General features: G+C 47.6%; 1 protein-coding gene across 2 annotated transcripts in view; it reads right to left on the bottom strand.

The window, feature by feature from the left end:
- Nucleotides 1-10771, bottom strand: part of RRM2 (ribonucleotide reductase regulatory subunit M2) — a 93832-nt gene extending 83061 nt beyond the window's left edge. Inside the window, exons 1-10 of one of the 2 annotated variants that reach the window (XM_003272727.4) lie at nt 10447-10771; nt 10291-10365; nt 9818-9961; nt 9496-9612; nt 8507-8640; nt 6350-6444; nt 6099-6232; nt 4366-4470; nt 4165-4278; nt 1893-4085 (exon numbers count right to left, since the gene is read on the bottom strand). In XM_003272727.4, coding sequence (XP_003272775.1) covers nt 3933-4085; nt 4165-4278; nt 4366-4470; nt 6099-6232; nt 6350-6444; nt 8507-8640; nt 9496-9612; nt 9818-9961; nt 10291-10365; nt 10447-10680 — 1305 coding nt within the window. In that variant the 5' untranslated portion in view covers nt 10681-10771 and the 3' untranslated portion in view covers nt 1893-3932. Of the gene's footprint in view, nt 1-1892; nt 4086-4164; nt 4279-4365; nt 4471-6098; nt 6233-6349; nt 6445-8506; nt 8641-9495; nt 9613-9817; nt 9962-10290; nt 10366-10446 lie in introns of those variants that run through there. The other variant, XR_004027023.1, reaches the window with a different exon arrangement.
- Between the last annotated feature and the right edge of the window lie 5278 nt (nt 10772-16049).

Here is a 16049-nt window from a genome sequence, read left to right as displayed (position 1 = left end):
AATGAGTACCCAGGGCAATTGTCTCAGCAGCCTGACCACTCAACTCTGCAGGCCCTCCTCGGGCAGCATGGGAGACACGTTCTATAGAGCATGGCAGCTGGCATGGGGCCGGGGGGAGCAGAGAAGACTGCAGGCCACCCACAGGGAGGCTGTCCTAGTAGTTGGTCATCTTCTTGAAGCCTGGCTGCCCTGAACTTCTGCAATAGGCCTGGCACCAACCTGACATTACAAATCGAATGACCTTCACTGAACGCTTTTAGGTGTAAAGGGAAAGCTCTCTACTAGATTCCTCTGGGGCACAGATCACAGTTTTACCCAAGATACCATCCGCCCCAAAATACTTCAGTTCCAATTAGTTTATTTCCCCATGTACCAGTCACTTAAATACCTGATCCTTACAGGCCTTATGCTTAGAAATATAGAGACAGATAAAAATCTGTGCCCTCAAAGACAACTTTCTCTTACAGAGCAGCACGGGAAGGAATCTTCATGAGAACACAGGAGTCGGAAGCAGCACAACCTCAAACACTAGTCCCAGTCCCCTCCACCAAGGAAACATCGTCTCCCCATCAGGCCTCTCCCAATCACTCCCACCCACCTTAGAATTCTCTGCTGCCCCCACCACTGCCCAACACTTCAGATCTACTCATCTATCAGTTTTCCTCTCTAGGAGTAAACCCAAGCTCCAGAGGAAGGGGCCTCCCCTCTGGCTCAGCACCCCATCCTCCTGAATTAAAATACAGGTAGAAAATGGCACCTGACAGGCCGGGCGCAGTGGCTCACGCCTGTAATCCCAGCACTTTGGGAGGCCGAGGCGGGCGGATTACGAGGTCAGGAGATCGAGACCATCCTGGCTAACACGGTGAAACCCCGTCTCTACTAAAAATACAAAAAATTAGCCGGGCGTGGTGGCAGGTGCCTGTAATCCCATCTACTCGGGAGGCTGAGGCAGGAGAATGGCGTGAACCCAGGAGGCGGAGCTTGCAGTGAGCTGAGATCGCGCCACTGCACTCCAGTGTGGGTGACAGAGCGAGACTCCGTCTCAAAAAAAAAAAAAAAAAAAAAAAAAAAAGAAAATGGCACCTGACAAGAGAGCTGCTGTTTGTTTAATGAACTGAATGGCAGTGGCATGAGGTACAAGGAACGATTGGTTCATCTGGGGATGGGTGTCATGAATTCTAAAAGGCTTTATCAAAGTGGGTGGGATTCCGAGTCAGGAAAGGGCCTTTACAGACACAGGGACCAATCCAAACCTGTGCTGGAGTTCACACAGGTCAGATGAGGGATAGCAAAGCAAAACTCCAGCTGGGAAGACCTCTAGCCCCACCTGTTTTGCAAACGGGAAAAGAGCCCCAGGAGTGGCTCCCCCACAGTTGAGAAGTTAACTCAGCCCCGGCTTCACACACTTCACTGCAGTACGGCAGTTAATATTTTTGGGCACCACCTTTCGGGTGTACCTGTCTCCTATACACCTTGTGCCAGAATAGGCACAAGGCAAATCTCTTGCCCAGAACCAGTGGAAAGCAAATGAATTTGTTAGCCTTTACAAAAAATACTTTTTTTTTTTTTTTTTAAGACAGAGTCTCACTCTGTTGCCCAGGCTGGAGTGTAGTGGTGCAATCTCAGCTCACTGCAACCTCTGCCTTCCAGGTTCAAGTGATTCTCCTGCCTCAGCCTCCCGAGTAGCTGGGATTACAGGCGTGCGCCACCATGCCTGGCTAATTTTTGTATTTTTAGTAGAGACGGGGTTTCACCATGTTGGCCAGGCTGATCTCCAACTCCTGACCTCAGGTGATCTGCCTACCTTGGTCTCCCAAAGTGCTGGGATTATAGCCATGCCTGGCCAAAAAATATTTTTCTTCCTGAATTAAAATGCAAATTTTACCAATCAAGAAACTGACATAAGAACAGTTTTATTTTAATCACTTAACACTTGTGCATTATTCAATTTTGAGACTGAAATACTTGTTTCCCTTTCAACTGATTAGGAAATGGTCTGAGTTGGCATAAGTTAATCCTCACATTATTCAGCTAATGAGAGACAGAATCCTAAAACCTGATTCCAGCTTCCGCCTGTACCTCACGATGCAAGACAAAGCCTTTCATTTTAATGTTGTACAAGTATAAGGACCATATAATCTGAATTAACTTTAGGTAACAATAACTTAAAAGATAGGAAAATGTATCATATTACAGAGATTTAAAAATTGTCTATACAATAAATGATGAAGAAAACTAACAATAGAACAGGACAATGTTCAAATGGTGAATACAATTAACAAATGGGGCCAAAAGGATCAACATTTATCTCTCATCGTCTTTCATGCAGTCTCAGCTTTCTTCTCCCAAACATAAAGGCAGATTAATTCAAAACAGCCCTATTAAGAATATTTGTTTATCACGCCTGTAATCCAGCACTTTTGGGAGGCCGAGGTGGGTGGATCACCTGAGGTCAGGAGTTCAAGACCAGCCTGACCAATATGGTGAAACTCCATCTCTACTAAAAATACAAAAATTAGCCAGGTGTGGTGGCACATACCTGCAGTTCCAGCTACTAGGGAGGCTGAGACAGAATTGCTTGAACCCAGGAGGCGGAGGTAGCAGTGAGCTGAAATCGCACCACTGCACTCCAGCCTGGGCGACAGAGCAAGACTCCGTCTAAAAAACAAAAACAAAAAAAAAAATTTATGTTTCCTTCTGAAATTAATATTTGAATGGAACTGTATTAATAGCTCATGGTTTCCTACTGAAGTTTAAGATTCCCCTAGATAATGCTCAGATTTAGACAATGCTAGAATAAGACATTGGGTGATTAAAGTATGAACTACAGGTAAAATCTAAAAGAACATAGATAATAAAAAATTTCTGATTTAAAAGACATAGTAAATATAAATGAATTAACTCACACAACCTACTTACACACAAACAAAACTAGAATAAACAACTTGTAGGAACCACCTCTAGTTGATTTCACCACTTAACAGGGGCAAGATCCTAGGTGGGTCATTTTGCTTAAGGATGACTTGAAATTTTACAATACTACCTTGGCTCCCACATATGAAAACTCTTCAAGAATTTTTTCTTTTCAACTAGAAGTTGAGGAAAATACAGTGAGAAATAAAGTGAAACGGCTTCTCACACATACGAAGGCCCAGATCACCCCTAAATTTCTAGTGATTTAACTTAAGAAGCTCTTTGCGCTGAGATTCCTTTATCCCACAACACTCTACTCAGAGGGGGCAGAGAATCCCAGGACACTACCCAAGCCACAGGATAAAAACACAACCTGTCTCCTATCTGGCACCAACTGACTAATATCTAGCTACACACAGGACTGACTTTAAAGTTGGTTAACGAATATTTTAATTCATTAAAATAAAACTTACAAATTGCATGCTTAGTCTACACAAGTTTAACTTACTTTAGTCACTTAGTGAATTGTGAATTGGCTCCCATTAGTGGTCAGGAGAATGCTTTGTATTTGGTGTAGAAACCAAATAAATCAAGCTATTATCGCCTTGTGAGTACAAACAATGTTTATTTGTTTGTAAAGTGCCAGTTTTATATTTAAGTAAACATTAAAATCTGCATTGAAGCAGTGAGGCTGCATCTTTCAACTGCCTGTGCTGGTTAAAGGACTGTTTACTCCTGCTGTGCCAAGTTCACTAAAGGGTCACCCCTCACTTTAAAGCCAAGACTGCCATTGTCACTGCTATGGTAAGTCACAGCCAGCCAGGCCTTCTGGCAAAAGGTGATACTACCAGCACTATAAATAAACAGGACTGGTTGTGAGGTAGCTACACAGTTTTAAAGATGCTGGTTAATGAACATTATGGGCAATTCATGGTGTGGCTAGTTGGTAACACTTCAGCTGATTTTTCTTATGAGATGGAAAAAAAAATCAGCCAAATAAGGGCATATCTTCAGTTCATTTAGAAGTCAGCATCCAAGGTAAAAGAATTCTCTGTTGGACTTGACATCACTCCCATCCTCTGATACTCGCCTACTCTCTTCTCAAAGAAGTTAGTCTTTCCTTCCAGTGAAATATTCTCCATAAAGTCAAATGGGTTCTCTACTCTGAAAACCTGAAAAGGTTCACATCAAGATATAAATACAGAGCACCAGTTTCAAAACAAGCAGAAGGCTATGTAAACAATACTTTACCTTGCCAAAACCCAGTTCCAGCATAAGTCTGTCTGCCACAAACTCAATGTATTGCTTCATTAGAATGCAATTCATCCCAATGAGCTTCACAGGCAAGGCCTCAGTGAGGAACTCCTAGGAACCAAAATACGGCTTCTGAATACAACTAAAGCACAGGCATTTTCTAGCAAGCTTGAGTGACCCATTTCATCACCCACTTACCTGTTCTATCCGAACAGCATTAATAATTATTTCTCTTACTCTCTCCTCCGACGGTTTGTGTACCAGGTGTTTGAACATCAGGCAAGCAAAATCACAGTGTAAACCCTAGAAAAAAAAGTTCAAGATCACTAAAGCCAGAAGACTTCTGTCATTAGCATGGAATATGGAATTACTTTATCCTTTTCTGCATTCTCCTTATCCAACATGCTCAGCCATACTGAGAGCACTTGAACTCTCAAAGGGAAGATGACTTCAACTACTGACTTCTCTGCTGATGTCACTGAGGCAAGCTCAGTCCCATTCAAGGCCCTCAAAGCTGCCACCTAGATGAAGACAGGCAAGGTCTATTTCTTGCTATGCTGTGTGGTGGCAAAGGAGGAGTCAGAGCTTCCCTCAAAGTGTTCTTTCTACAGCCATGAGTGCTAATTTTGCCACTACTCCCAGCAGGAAAGGCAAAACTCAATAATAAGGCTAGTTTTTAGATGCTCAGGAAATTTGTATGCAATTTCAAGTAAATCAAGTTTGCAAGTTAGTGCATTAAACACCAAGCTTCACAGCTTATCTCCCAATCCAGTAAGGAAGGTCTCCCTACAAGGTAACCATGTTTGATTTGCCCACTGGGCTCCAAGTAAGATGGAGTTCATGCTCCTGGCTTTTCAAATGTGACTTAATCAAAGACATACACTAGACCAAAAGGTATACTCATTTCATTGAGATGCTTATTAACGTTGAAGTAGAGGGGCAATTTCTAGATCAAACAGGAGAAACATAATGTCTACTATGAACATTTTTTTTTGGGGGGGACGGAGTCTCGTTCTGTCACCCAGGCTGGAGTGCAGTGGTGAGATCTTGGCTCACTCAACCTCCGCCTCCCAGGTTCAGGCGATTCTCCTACCTCAGCCTCTCAAGTAGCTGGGACAACAGGCACGTGCCACCACGCCCGGCTAATTTTTTGTATTTTTAGTAGAGACAGGTTTCGCTGTGTTAGCCAGGATGGTCTCAATCTCCTGACCTCGTGATCCACCCGCCTCATCCTACCAAAGTGCTGGGATTACAGGCGTGAGCCACTGCATCTGGCTCTACTACAAACATTTTTACGGAAAAGGGGATCACATATTAATACCAGGCAAAAATAATAAAACATGCCTTAAAATCCCAATCCCATCAATAACTTGTAGTTTTGGCTGGGCATGGTGGCTCATGCCTATAATCCCAGCATTCTGGGAGGCCAAGGCGGGTGGATCACCTGAGGTCAGGAGTTCAACCCCAACCTGGCAAACACGGTGAAACCCCGTTTCTACAAAAATATGAAAATTAGCCGGGCACGGTGGCGGGTGCCTACGATCCCAGCTACTTGGGAGGCTGAGGCGGGAGAATCACTTGAACCTGGGAGGCAGAGGTTGCAGTGAGCCAAGATCACGCCATTGCACTCCAGCCTGGAGTAACAGAGCAAGATTCTGTCCCCTCAAAAAACAAAGAACTTGTAGTTTTATGCATTCAAAGCCTATAGGGCAATACATATATACTAATGTATTATAATATATTGAGAATGCAAGTAAAACAGTTTCAGTAAATGAAAGTATTTCCTTCTTTTGTCAAGTATGTGTATGGTTGAACTCACACACTAAATGTGGATATATGCCATCTAGTATCTCAGGTCCCCGTCAGTGAACACAAGAGCATGCCCGAGGTGTTTGGGGTTTAGGTCACCCTATTATTTGATTTAGACTCACCTCATCTCTGCTAATAAGTTCATTGGAAAATGTGAGGCCAGGCATCAGTCCTCGTTTCTTGAGCCAGAATATCGATGCAAAAGAACCAGAAAAGAAGATGCCTTCCACTGCAGCAAAGGCTACAACACGTTCACCTATTTAAGAGTTGACACCAAGATGATTCTAGTGAGTTGGTATTCAAGGGCCAAAAATCCAGTAACATTACCTGGAAAATGAAGCTCAGGTTTAAGTAGGGGCAAGGGTCTCCTTACCATAGGTAGCCTCTTTGTCCCCAATCCAGCGCAAGGCCCAGTCTGCCTTCTTCTTGACACAAGGCATCGTTTCAATGGCATTGAAGAGAAATTCCCTAGTAGGCACATACAGCATCAGCAATTGAAGCATTACAGTAAAAGACCCCTGATTACCAACTGCTAGGTAAGAGCTCTGGGACAAAGGCCAAATTCAAGTATTTGCCAGTCCTCTTCCTAAAGAAGAACTCACACCGAAATGTTTTATTTTTACTGGTCAGTTTCTTCCCTCCAGTGTTCTTTTAAAAATCTCAACATTTGATTTACATTAATACAAGTTTGGGTATTCTATAGTTCATATTGAGCTTCAGGGTCTACAAACTGTAAAACATAGTCCAGTACAGCAGGGACATTTGTTGCCTTTAAAATTATTTCAAGTCCAAATCATTGTTCAATTTGAAGAATCATAGAATTTAAATTTGAAGAACCATAAAATCCTAACTGCTGTGCTATTATTAGACTATCATTGGGTGCATTATTTGGCCCCAGTTGCCATATCTATATCATAAAATAATTAAACCAATAAACTAAGATTGCTTCCTACTAGAAGTCTGTGCTACACTGTCGATCCCAGGTCAGGAAGGCAAATCCATGCGTACTATAGTTAACTGGGTCTCCCTTACCACCCTCCTCTGCCTCCCTTTATTCTGGTGCCCACCTTGAGAGGCTACTGATTTCCCAGCCTGTTCCTACCCAGATGACCTTGTGTTCTGAAGCCAAGGTCACCAGACATTGGGCAGCTTTCATTTTTTTGAGATGAGGGTCTCACTGTGTTGCCCAGGCTAGAGTGCAGCCTAATGATCACAGCTCATGAAAAACCAAACTCCTGGGCCATCCTTCTGCCTCAGCCTGCCAAGTAGCTGGGACTACTAGCTCACACTACTAGCTCACACTACCACTCACACTACCACGCCCAGCTGCCTTTCATTCCTTCCATCTCACTGTCCTCTTTGAGACCTGGGTCTGCCTCTCCCCTTGTTTTTGAGGCTTCCCCAGCAGACCTTCCTGTTCCCCTTCTGGGCATTTGCCCCTGATCATACCCCTAATCTTTGCCTTCTTTTCTCAATTTCCACCTATAAACATGTTCAAATCTCTTTACCCCCAATGAGTTTCCTCAGTCCTTTCAAGTTACCACTTTTGCTCTTCATGTACTTCAAAGACTACAATAGCTATTTTAGGTTGCAGCTTCACCACTTCCACTCCATACAAGGTTCCAGTCCCTAAAGCTGACCTTTGTTTTTTTTTCTTTTGTTTTGTTTTTTGAGATGGAGTCTTGCTCTGTCACCCAGGCTGGAGTGCAGTGGCATGATCTTGGCTCACTGCAAGCTCCGCCTCCCGGGTTCACGCCATTCTCCTGCCTCAGCCTCCCGAGTAGCTGGGACTACAGGCGCCCACCACCACGCCCGGCTAATTTTTTGTATTTTTAGTAGAGATGGGATTTCACCGTGTTAGCCAGGATGGTCTCGATCTCCTGACCTCGTGATCCGCCTGCCTCAGCCTCCCAAAGTGCTGGGATTACAGGCGTGAAGCACCACACCCACCCTAAAGCTGACCTTTGTATCTAGACTACTCCAACAGCCCATTTCTAATCCCCCCACCTCCAATCTCCAAAACAAAACAGACCTTAAGCTACCTTTATTCAGCCAAACTGCTGCATGCCTAAATCAATCTCAGGGTTCACTGCTGCCTCTGCCTTATGTAACTCCTACTAAGTCTTATTTGCCTGTACCGTACTGCAGACTCCTTAGGAGGCAAGTCCTCCCTGTCCTTCATCCCACTGCAGCCGCATTCTAGCTTCTCAACGAATTTACCATATGAGCAAAGATGGTCAGACATAGGTTTCAGTTTGTCTTACCCAACATCTAGGAATTTTTTCAAAAGAAGGCTTTAGATTGGTAGACATCCAACTCTAAAAGTGGAGTACCTTCACAACTCTAAGTGAATGATAAAGTGAATTTAGGCCCCTTGCTAAGACCAGACATGACCACGGGTGCTGGAAATGCCTATGACTCTCTGCTTAGTCATTCTGGAGTCATTTTTATCCCTAGATGAACTAAAATTTTGTAATAAATCAACAATTAGCGAATCCTAAAAATCTTGGCATACCACTTGAATACTCACCTTTCTTTGGGATCTTTTATGTAAGTGTCAATAAGAAGACTATACATTTCAGAATGTATGTTTTCCATGGCAATTTGGAAGCCATAGAAACAGCGGGCTTCTGTAATCTGAACTTCTTGGCTAAATCGCTCCACCTAGTGGCAAAACATCAAAGTTAAGCTTTAGAAAAAACTAACAGCAGCAACTGTCAACGGATACTGGCAGCATCGCACTTTGTACCATTATGAGGTTTATTTCTATATTTATTTCATCCAATTTGTCACAATTCTTTGACATTTTATGTCATATGCTCAACTTACAGGTCAGGAAATAGATACATATAAAATAGGATTTCTGTGAGCGCTTGATTTCCTAATTAATTTATGTCAAGAAAGATCCATTCGCAATAAGAGATACAACCAAATTATTATTAAAACAACAAAGCCACAAAAAGGAGGGAGCAGAGCCGGGCGTGGTGGCTCACGCCTGTAATCCCAACACTTTGAGAGGCTGAGGTGGGCGGATCACCTGAGGTCAGCAGTTCGAGACCAGCCTGGCCAACATGGTAAAACCCTGTCTCTACTAAAAATACAGAAATTAGCTAGGCATGGTGGCACACGTCTGTAATCCCAGCTACTCATGAGGCTGAGGCTGGGGAATTGCTTGAACCCAGGAGGCGGAGGTTGCAATGAGCCAAGATCGTGCCACTGCACTCCAGCCTGGGCCAGAGTGAGACTCTGTCTCAAAAAAAAAAGAGGGAACAGATGTGGTGGCCACAAGGAGACATCACATTGCTACCACTTAATATTGTCTCAGCTTCTCTAGGGTCAGGAAAATACCATAAGAAAGAACTGCAAAGTGTTACAAAACAGGAAATGCCATGTAATATAAAACCCAGCTTACACACACAGATGCATTCAGCACGGAAAAACGTAGAAGATGAGGAGAGCGAACTAGTTCGACCTCAGATCGTCAACGCCAAATGAATGAAAGATGTTTTGGAAACTCACCAAGTTTTCATTTACTATGCCATCGCTTGCTGCAAAGAAAGCCAGAACATGGGATATAAAATATCTCTCCTCGGGCTTCAGGGATTCCCAATGCTGAATGTCCTTGGACAGGTCCACCTGAGGTTCGGAAGTCACAATTTTAGCATAAAAGGAAGACAGTAAAGCCTGCAGGACTCACACTGAGCACTCAAACTTTAAGTGTGCTGGCACCACTTACTATGCCCCACAGTTAGCCCCCCTTGCCAACGGGAACCTCCAAGTGCATTTATGTCTGAGGCGTCACGGTCACCCCTGCAGGGGTCTTCTGGGGTCCTCCGATTACCTCCTCGGCGGTCCAGAAAGAAGCCTCCGCCTTCTTATACATCTGCCAGATATCATGGTACTCGATGGGGAAGATGACAAAGCGGCGGGGGTTTTCTCTCAGCAGCGGCTCATCCTCCACGCCGGGGGCAGCTGCTTTAGTTTTCTGTTGGGGGAGAAAATAAAACATTTAAGTACGGGGCGAACCATATGAAACTAACGTTTTTCTGGACCAAGTCCTTTCCGTTGGCGGCAATTTCATGGGGCCCGATGTGAAAACGTGGCTGTCCCGTCGCACTCCGTGGGTCGCAGCAGAGGAGCGCACGCCCGAACCGGGAAATGGGCCGAGGGGCGCGGGAGGCCGCCCTGGGGAGGGGCTGCCTAGGCGGGAAAGGAGCCGGCGCGGGAGTGTGAACAGCTGAGGAAACAATGCGGCTTTGGCGCCAAGACGCCCAAGGCCGCCCCTGGCCCCTCTGCCCCACGCCCGCCACTCACCGGCTCCGCGGGCTCCTGGAAGATCCTCCTCGCGGTCTTGCTGGCCAGGACGCGGGACCCGCTCAGGGCCGGCGGCTGCGGGGAGACGCGTGTGAGGGGCGGCTTCGCTTTCCCTGCCTCCCTCCCCGGCCCGCAGCGCCCTCCCCGCGCGCTCACCGTGTTCTCCTTGTCGACCAAGCTGAGCCCCTTCAGCGGCGAGAGCTGCAGCTGCTGCGGGTCCGTGATGGGCGCGAGCGGGACGCGGACGGAGAGCATAGTGACGGCGCAGCGAAGCAGAGCAAGCGGCCAGGACACGACGGCTGGGACGGGATGCACGGGCGACCCCTCACTCCAGCAGCCTTTAAATCTCCCGCGCCGCGCGCTCCCGGCCCTTCCCATTGGCTGTGCCATGCCCCGGCCCTTCCCATTGGCTGTGCCATGCCCCGGCCCTTCCCATTGGCTGCGCCTTGTCCCTACCCAGGCTGGCCGCGGGGCCGCGCGCGATTTTCAAGCGCAGCGCGGGAGCCTCCGCCGGCGCCTTCCGGAGACCCCCGGGGACACCCCCGTGGACGTCCCCCGGGACCTCCCGGTTCTCCCCCCACTCGCCCCGTCCGCTGGCTGGGTCGGGGGCGCCGCCGCCCGGGCCCCCACAGGTCCCACGGGACCAGGGCCGCAGCCCCTGAGGGTCTCGACGGCCTTGGCGCGCGCGGGCCCCAGTTCGCCCGGGAACCGTTTAGGATTGCGTGAGGCGCAGCGATTGGAGCCCGCGGGCGCGATAGGATCCCCGGGCCGCGGCCCCGCCTCCCGAAAGCACCTCCTCCCGGCCGGGCCGCCGCCGGGCAGGGGGCTTAGCCAACGAGGTTGGTGCAAAGGCCTGGAAAACGCTCCTGGGTGTGGGGGAGGCGTTGCTGCGACCCTTTCGATCCGTGTCCCTGGGGTGGGGGTGCAAGGGCCCCGAGGCCTGACATTTTGGCGGAGTGGTCGGCGAGGACCCTACAGCCTAAAAGTTAGGGCCGCTGAGCCACGCAGCTCGTTTTGCTGTGACTGGGACAAGCGACCAGGCTTCTTACAGATTCGGTGTCCCCGTGAGTAAAATGGGACTCCTAACCGCGTGGGGTGTTAATGCGGTGAGGAGAGCGTTCGTTGAGATGACTCATGTAAAATGTGCAGTCCTTTGTAAACCTTCAAACCACAGGACACGGAGAGAAGGCTCTTGGTGCAGTTTTCCACAGAAATCCTGTCTCCTGTCAGACCCCTGTCCCCTATTCTCACCCTTGCCTTAAGAATTGCAAACTGTGGCTGGGAGCGGTGGCTCACGCCTGTAATCCCAGCACTTTGGGAGGCCGAGGCAGGAGGATTGTTTGAGGCCAGGAGCTGGAGACCAGCCTGGGCAACATAGTAAGACCCAGCCCCTGCCATTAAAAAGAGAAGAAAAAAAGTTGTTTTAATTGCAAACTGAGCAAAAATTCCTGGGAGAAAGTTCACAGAATGATTTTAGGACTAGGAATTAATGTACTACTCACTGGGCATCAAATATGCTGAAGAAGAGTTAGAAAACTCCACTGGAGTAGAGACTGGAACTTAGCAACAGCTTTCATTTAATTTTCTATGTGGCTTTGATTTGTCAGGCCCTGCAACGGGCAAAATGCCAAAAATAAAGGAAGAGAAAGCAACTTTAAGATCCAAGAAAAAAGTCATTAACATGAGAAAGCTTCAACAGCTGCACTCAGGGCTGTTATTGAGAGACTCGGGACTTTTTTTTCACAAAGCCTTTTCTAGATAAGATACTTTAAAGAGGGTGGGGTGGGACAGGTACCCTCCCCACCTAGGTCTGTTTCTCTCATTTCTTAAAAGTACTACAGACTTGTAATCAAAGTATTCTCGTGTTGCAGGAATAAGTGACCATCACATTCCTTACACAAAGCCACAACTAAAACTTTGGTGTAGCATGATTTGTTTAAAGCAACTCGCCATTCATTGCCATTTTCACCCCAAACACACTAAAGCACCCATCTCCAGGAAATTGGTATTTTTATTGATTACTTTATGGTTGATAAAGCTATTATCTAACAAAATTATAATTTATTGGTGTCATCTCATACTCAGATTTCAATTTCCCATAATCAACGTCTAAAACCCCCGTTTCGGTTGCCCTAGGGCGCCACGTGCTTTTTTGCTCCTGTTACTGAAGTAGCCAGAGGTGGCTTCATTGAGTTTAGTTCCTGGCCACGTAATTAACATAGCTATTGTAGAAGACGCGGAAAGATGCGTACGTGTTAGAGGCCGGGTGAAGTAGCCATCCTCCTTTCCCGCGCTGAACCTGAGTCATCTCGGCGTGGCCCTCCTCCCCCCAGGTCCGGCAAAATTGCCCCGCTGCGGGGGAGGTGGCGGCGCCCAGGGCCACGCGGCAATGCGGGCGGTTCCGCCTCTGGGGGGTCGGGCGGTGCAGCTCCTCCCGGAAAGCTGCCTGCCGCAGGCTGCTGCTAGCGCTGGGATTCACTCCTTTTTCCCTCGGTGCTCGTTTTTTTGGTTTTATTTAAGTAAACAGACGAGGGTCTCGCTTGTTTGCCCAGGCTGGTCTCAAACTCCTGGCCTCAAGCGATCCTCCCTCCGCCTCCGTAAGCGCCAGGATTCCTGGCGGGAGCCACTTGAGCGCGCGTTTTGACATCTGCATCTACTCCACCATTGGTCTGCACTGGAGGCCCCGCCCCGCCCCCCGGAAGGCTCTTCTGCATTCCCAGACTCAGGTGCCCCGCCCCGTTTCCGCTGCGCGCTCTCCGGCTCACACGCCCCAGCCTGGGCATGTTTGCAGGTGCCTGGCCAAGGTTAGCCCGTCTTCCAAAAGGCTGTTCCTACCTGTCCACCATTAGGGTGGAGAAACCGCGGCCCGGGGGGCTCAGCACTCACTGTGTACCAGACGCCCTGCCGAAGGTGGTCATAATAATAATTAAGGCTGCAGCACCCACAGCCTCTGGGCGCCTGGATCATGTGAGGCTGTTTTTTTTGAGTTTTTTGTTTTTTGTTTTGAGACAGTCTCGCTCTGTTGCTGCCCAGGCTGGTGGCTCCATTATAGCTCACTGTAGCCTCAACTTTCCCAGCTCAAGCGATCCTCCCACCTCAGCCTCCCGAGTAGCTGGGACTCCAGGCAGGCACCACTACGCCAGGCTAATTTTTTAATTTTTTGTACAGATGGGTTCTCGGTATGTTACCCGGGCTGGTCTTGAACCCCTGGGCTCAAGCCATCCACCCGCCTTGGCCTCCCAATGCTCAGATTACAGGCATGAGCCACCGCCCCACCTCTATATATAGATGAGCTCTCACGATATTGCCCCGGCTGGTCTCAAACTCCTGGGCTCAAGCTATCCTTCTACCTCGGCCACCAAAAGTGCTGGGATGACAGGCATGAGCCCTTGCGCCCAGCCCAACATTCTTAATATAGCACAGCACAGCAGCGCCACAACCGCAAGTTTCAGGAGCAGCCCAGTTCAACTTTGTAATTAGTTTATGTGACCCTTACTCAGAAGTCGGCAGGAAATGGTTAAGCAGGAAGCAGGGTGGACAACCACATGGAGCTGTTTGATGTTGATGTGAGTGTCACCACATCATGTGTCTAGAACATTTGCACTGGAGAGCTTCAGCCACTGAGAGGCCATTTTCAGCAGATGGTGACGATGAGGCAGCCAGCCCAGTGCAGAGCCTTTGGGATTAATGATTTTCTTTGTGCTCAGATAACCTCTAAAATGATGTTGAAAAGTTATGTGCCACTTTACACACATTTAAAATGACATTTAGCCAGGCACAGTGGCACACCCTTATAGTCCCAGCTACTCTAGAGGCTGAGGAAGGAGAATTGCTTGAGACCAGGTATATGAAACCAACCTGGGCAACATAGCAAGACCCCTGTCTCTAAAATTAAAATAAATAAGAATTAAACTGACATTTAAACTTTTAGTCATAAATTAAATAGTTACAGGAAATATAATCTCCATCATGTTGCAAATATTAGCACTTTAAAACGACAACTGGCCGGCATGGTGGCTCACACCTGTAATCCTAGCACTTTGGGAAGCTGAGGTGGGAGGATGGCTTGAGCCCAGAAGTTCAACACCAGCCTAGGCAACATAGACTTTATCTCTATGAAAAATAAAAAATTGGCTGATTGTGGTGGCATGCATCTGTGGTCCCAGCTGTTCAGGAGGCTGAGGCAGGAGTATTGCTTGAGCCCAGGAGGTTGAAGCAGCAGTGAGCCGTGATCACGCCGCTGCATTCCAAGCTGGGCAACAGAGCAAGATGCTATCTCAAAATAAATAAAAATAAAAACCACAACTATGTGCTTTTGACTCTTAGAATTTAGAATCCACAGATTTCAGTATGTTTGTTATGCTTATTTAAAAATTCCTAGTCCGGCCGGGTGCGGTGGCTCACGCCTATAATCCCAGCACTTTGGGAGGCCGAGGTGGGCGGATCATGAGGTCAGGAGATCAAGACCATCCTGGCTAACACGGTGAAACCCTGTCTCTACTAAAAATACAAAAAAATTAGCCGGGCGTGGTGGCAGGCGCCTGTGGTCCCAGCTACTCGGGAGGCTGAGGCAGGAGAATGGCGTGAACCCGGGAGGTGGAGCTTGCAGTGAGCCAAGATTGCACCACTGCACTCTAGCCTGGGCAACAGAGCGAGACTCCGTCTCAAAAAATAAAAATAAATAAATAAATAATAAAAATTCCTAGTCTGTCACATCTTTTTTTTTTTTTTTTTTTAAAGAAACAGGGTCGGCCGGGCGTGGTGGCTCACGCCTGTAATCCCAACACTTTGAGAGGCCGAGGCGGGCAGATCATGAGGTCAGGAGATCAAGACCATCCTGGCTAACACCGTGAAACCCCGTCTCTACTAAAATACAAAAAATTAGCCGGGTGTGGTGGCACATGCCTGTACTCCCAGCTACTTGGGAGGCTGAGGCAGGAGAATCGCTTGAACCCGGGAGGCAGAGGTTGCAGTGGGCCAAGATTGGCACCACTGCACTCCAATCTGGGCGACAGAGCGAGACTCCGTCTCAAAAAAAAAAAAAAGAGGATCTTGGCTGGGCATGGTGGCTCACGCCTGTAATCCCAACACTTTGGGAGGCCGAGGCGGGCAGATCACCTGAGGTCAGGAGTTCCAGAACAGCCTGACCAACATGGAGAAACCCTGTCTCTACTAAAAAAATTACAAAATTAGCCGGGCATGGTGGCGCATGCCTGAAATCCTAACCACTCGGGAGGCTGAGGCAGGAGAATTGCTTGAACCCGGGAGGCAGAAGTTGAGTTGAGCTGAGATCGCCCCATTGCACTCCAGCCTGGACTACAAGAGCAAAACTCCATCTGAAAAAAAAAAAAAAAGAAAAAGAAAAAGAAACAGGGTCTTGCTCTGTCACCCGGTCTGGAGTGCAGTGGTACAATAATGGCTCACTACAACCTTGAACTCCTGGATTTAAGCAGTCCTCCCACCTCAGCCTCCCAAGTAGCTAGGACTACAAGTGCACACCACCACACCCAGCTAATTTTTTTTTATTATAGAGACAGGGTCTTACTATGGGTCCCAGGCTGGTCTTGAACTCTTGGCCTCAAGTGATCCTCTAGCCTCAGCCTCCCAAAGCACTGAAATTACAGGCCTGAGCCACTGTGCCTGGGCTTTGTCCATTTATTGACTGGGTCATTTATCACTTTCTTATTGATTTATAGGGGTTTTATATGATTGGGACAGTCTTTCTATTATATGTGTTGCAGTTTTAGTTTCCTAATATT

Source organism: Nomascus leucogenys, chromosome 19 (genome assembly GCF_006542625.1).
Source record: "Nomascus leucogenys isolate Asia chromosome 19, Asia_NLE_v1, whole genome shotgun sequence".
NCBI classification, from domain to species: Eukaryota; Metazoa; Chordata; class Mammalia; order Primates; family Hylobatidae; genus Nomascus; species Nomascus leucogenys.
The sequence above is the reverse complement of the archived record's forward strand: the minus strand, read 5'-3'. Positions and strand labels throughout refer to the sequence as shown.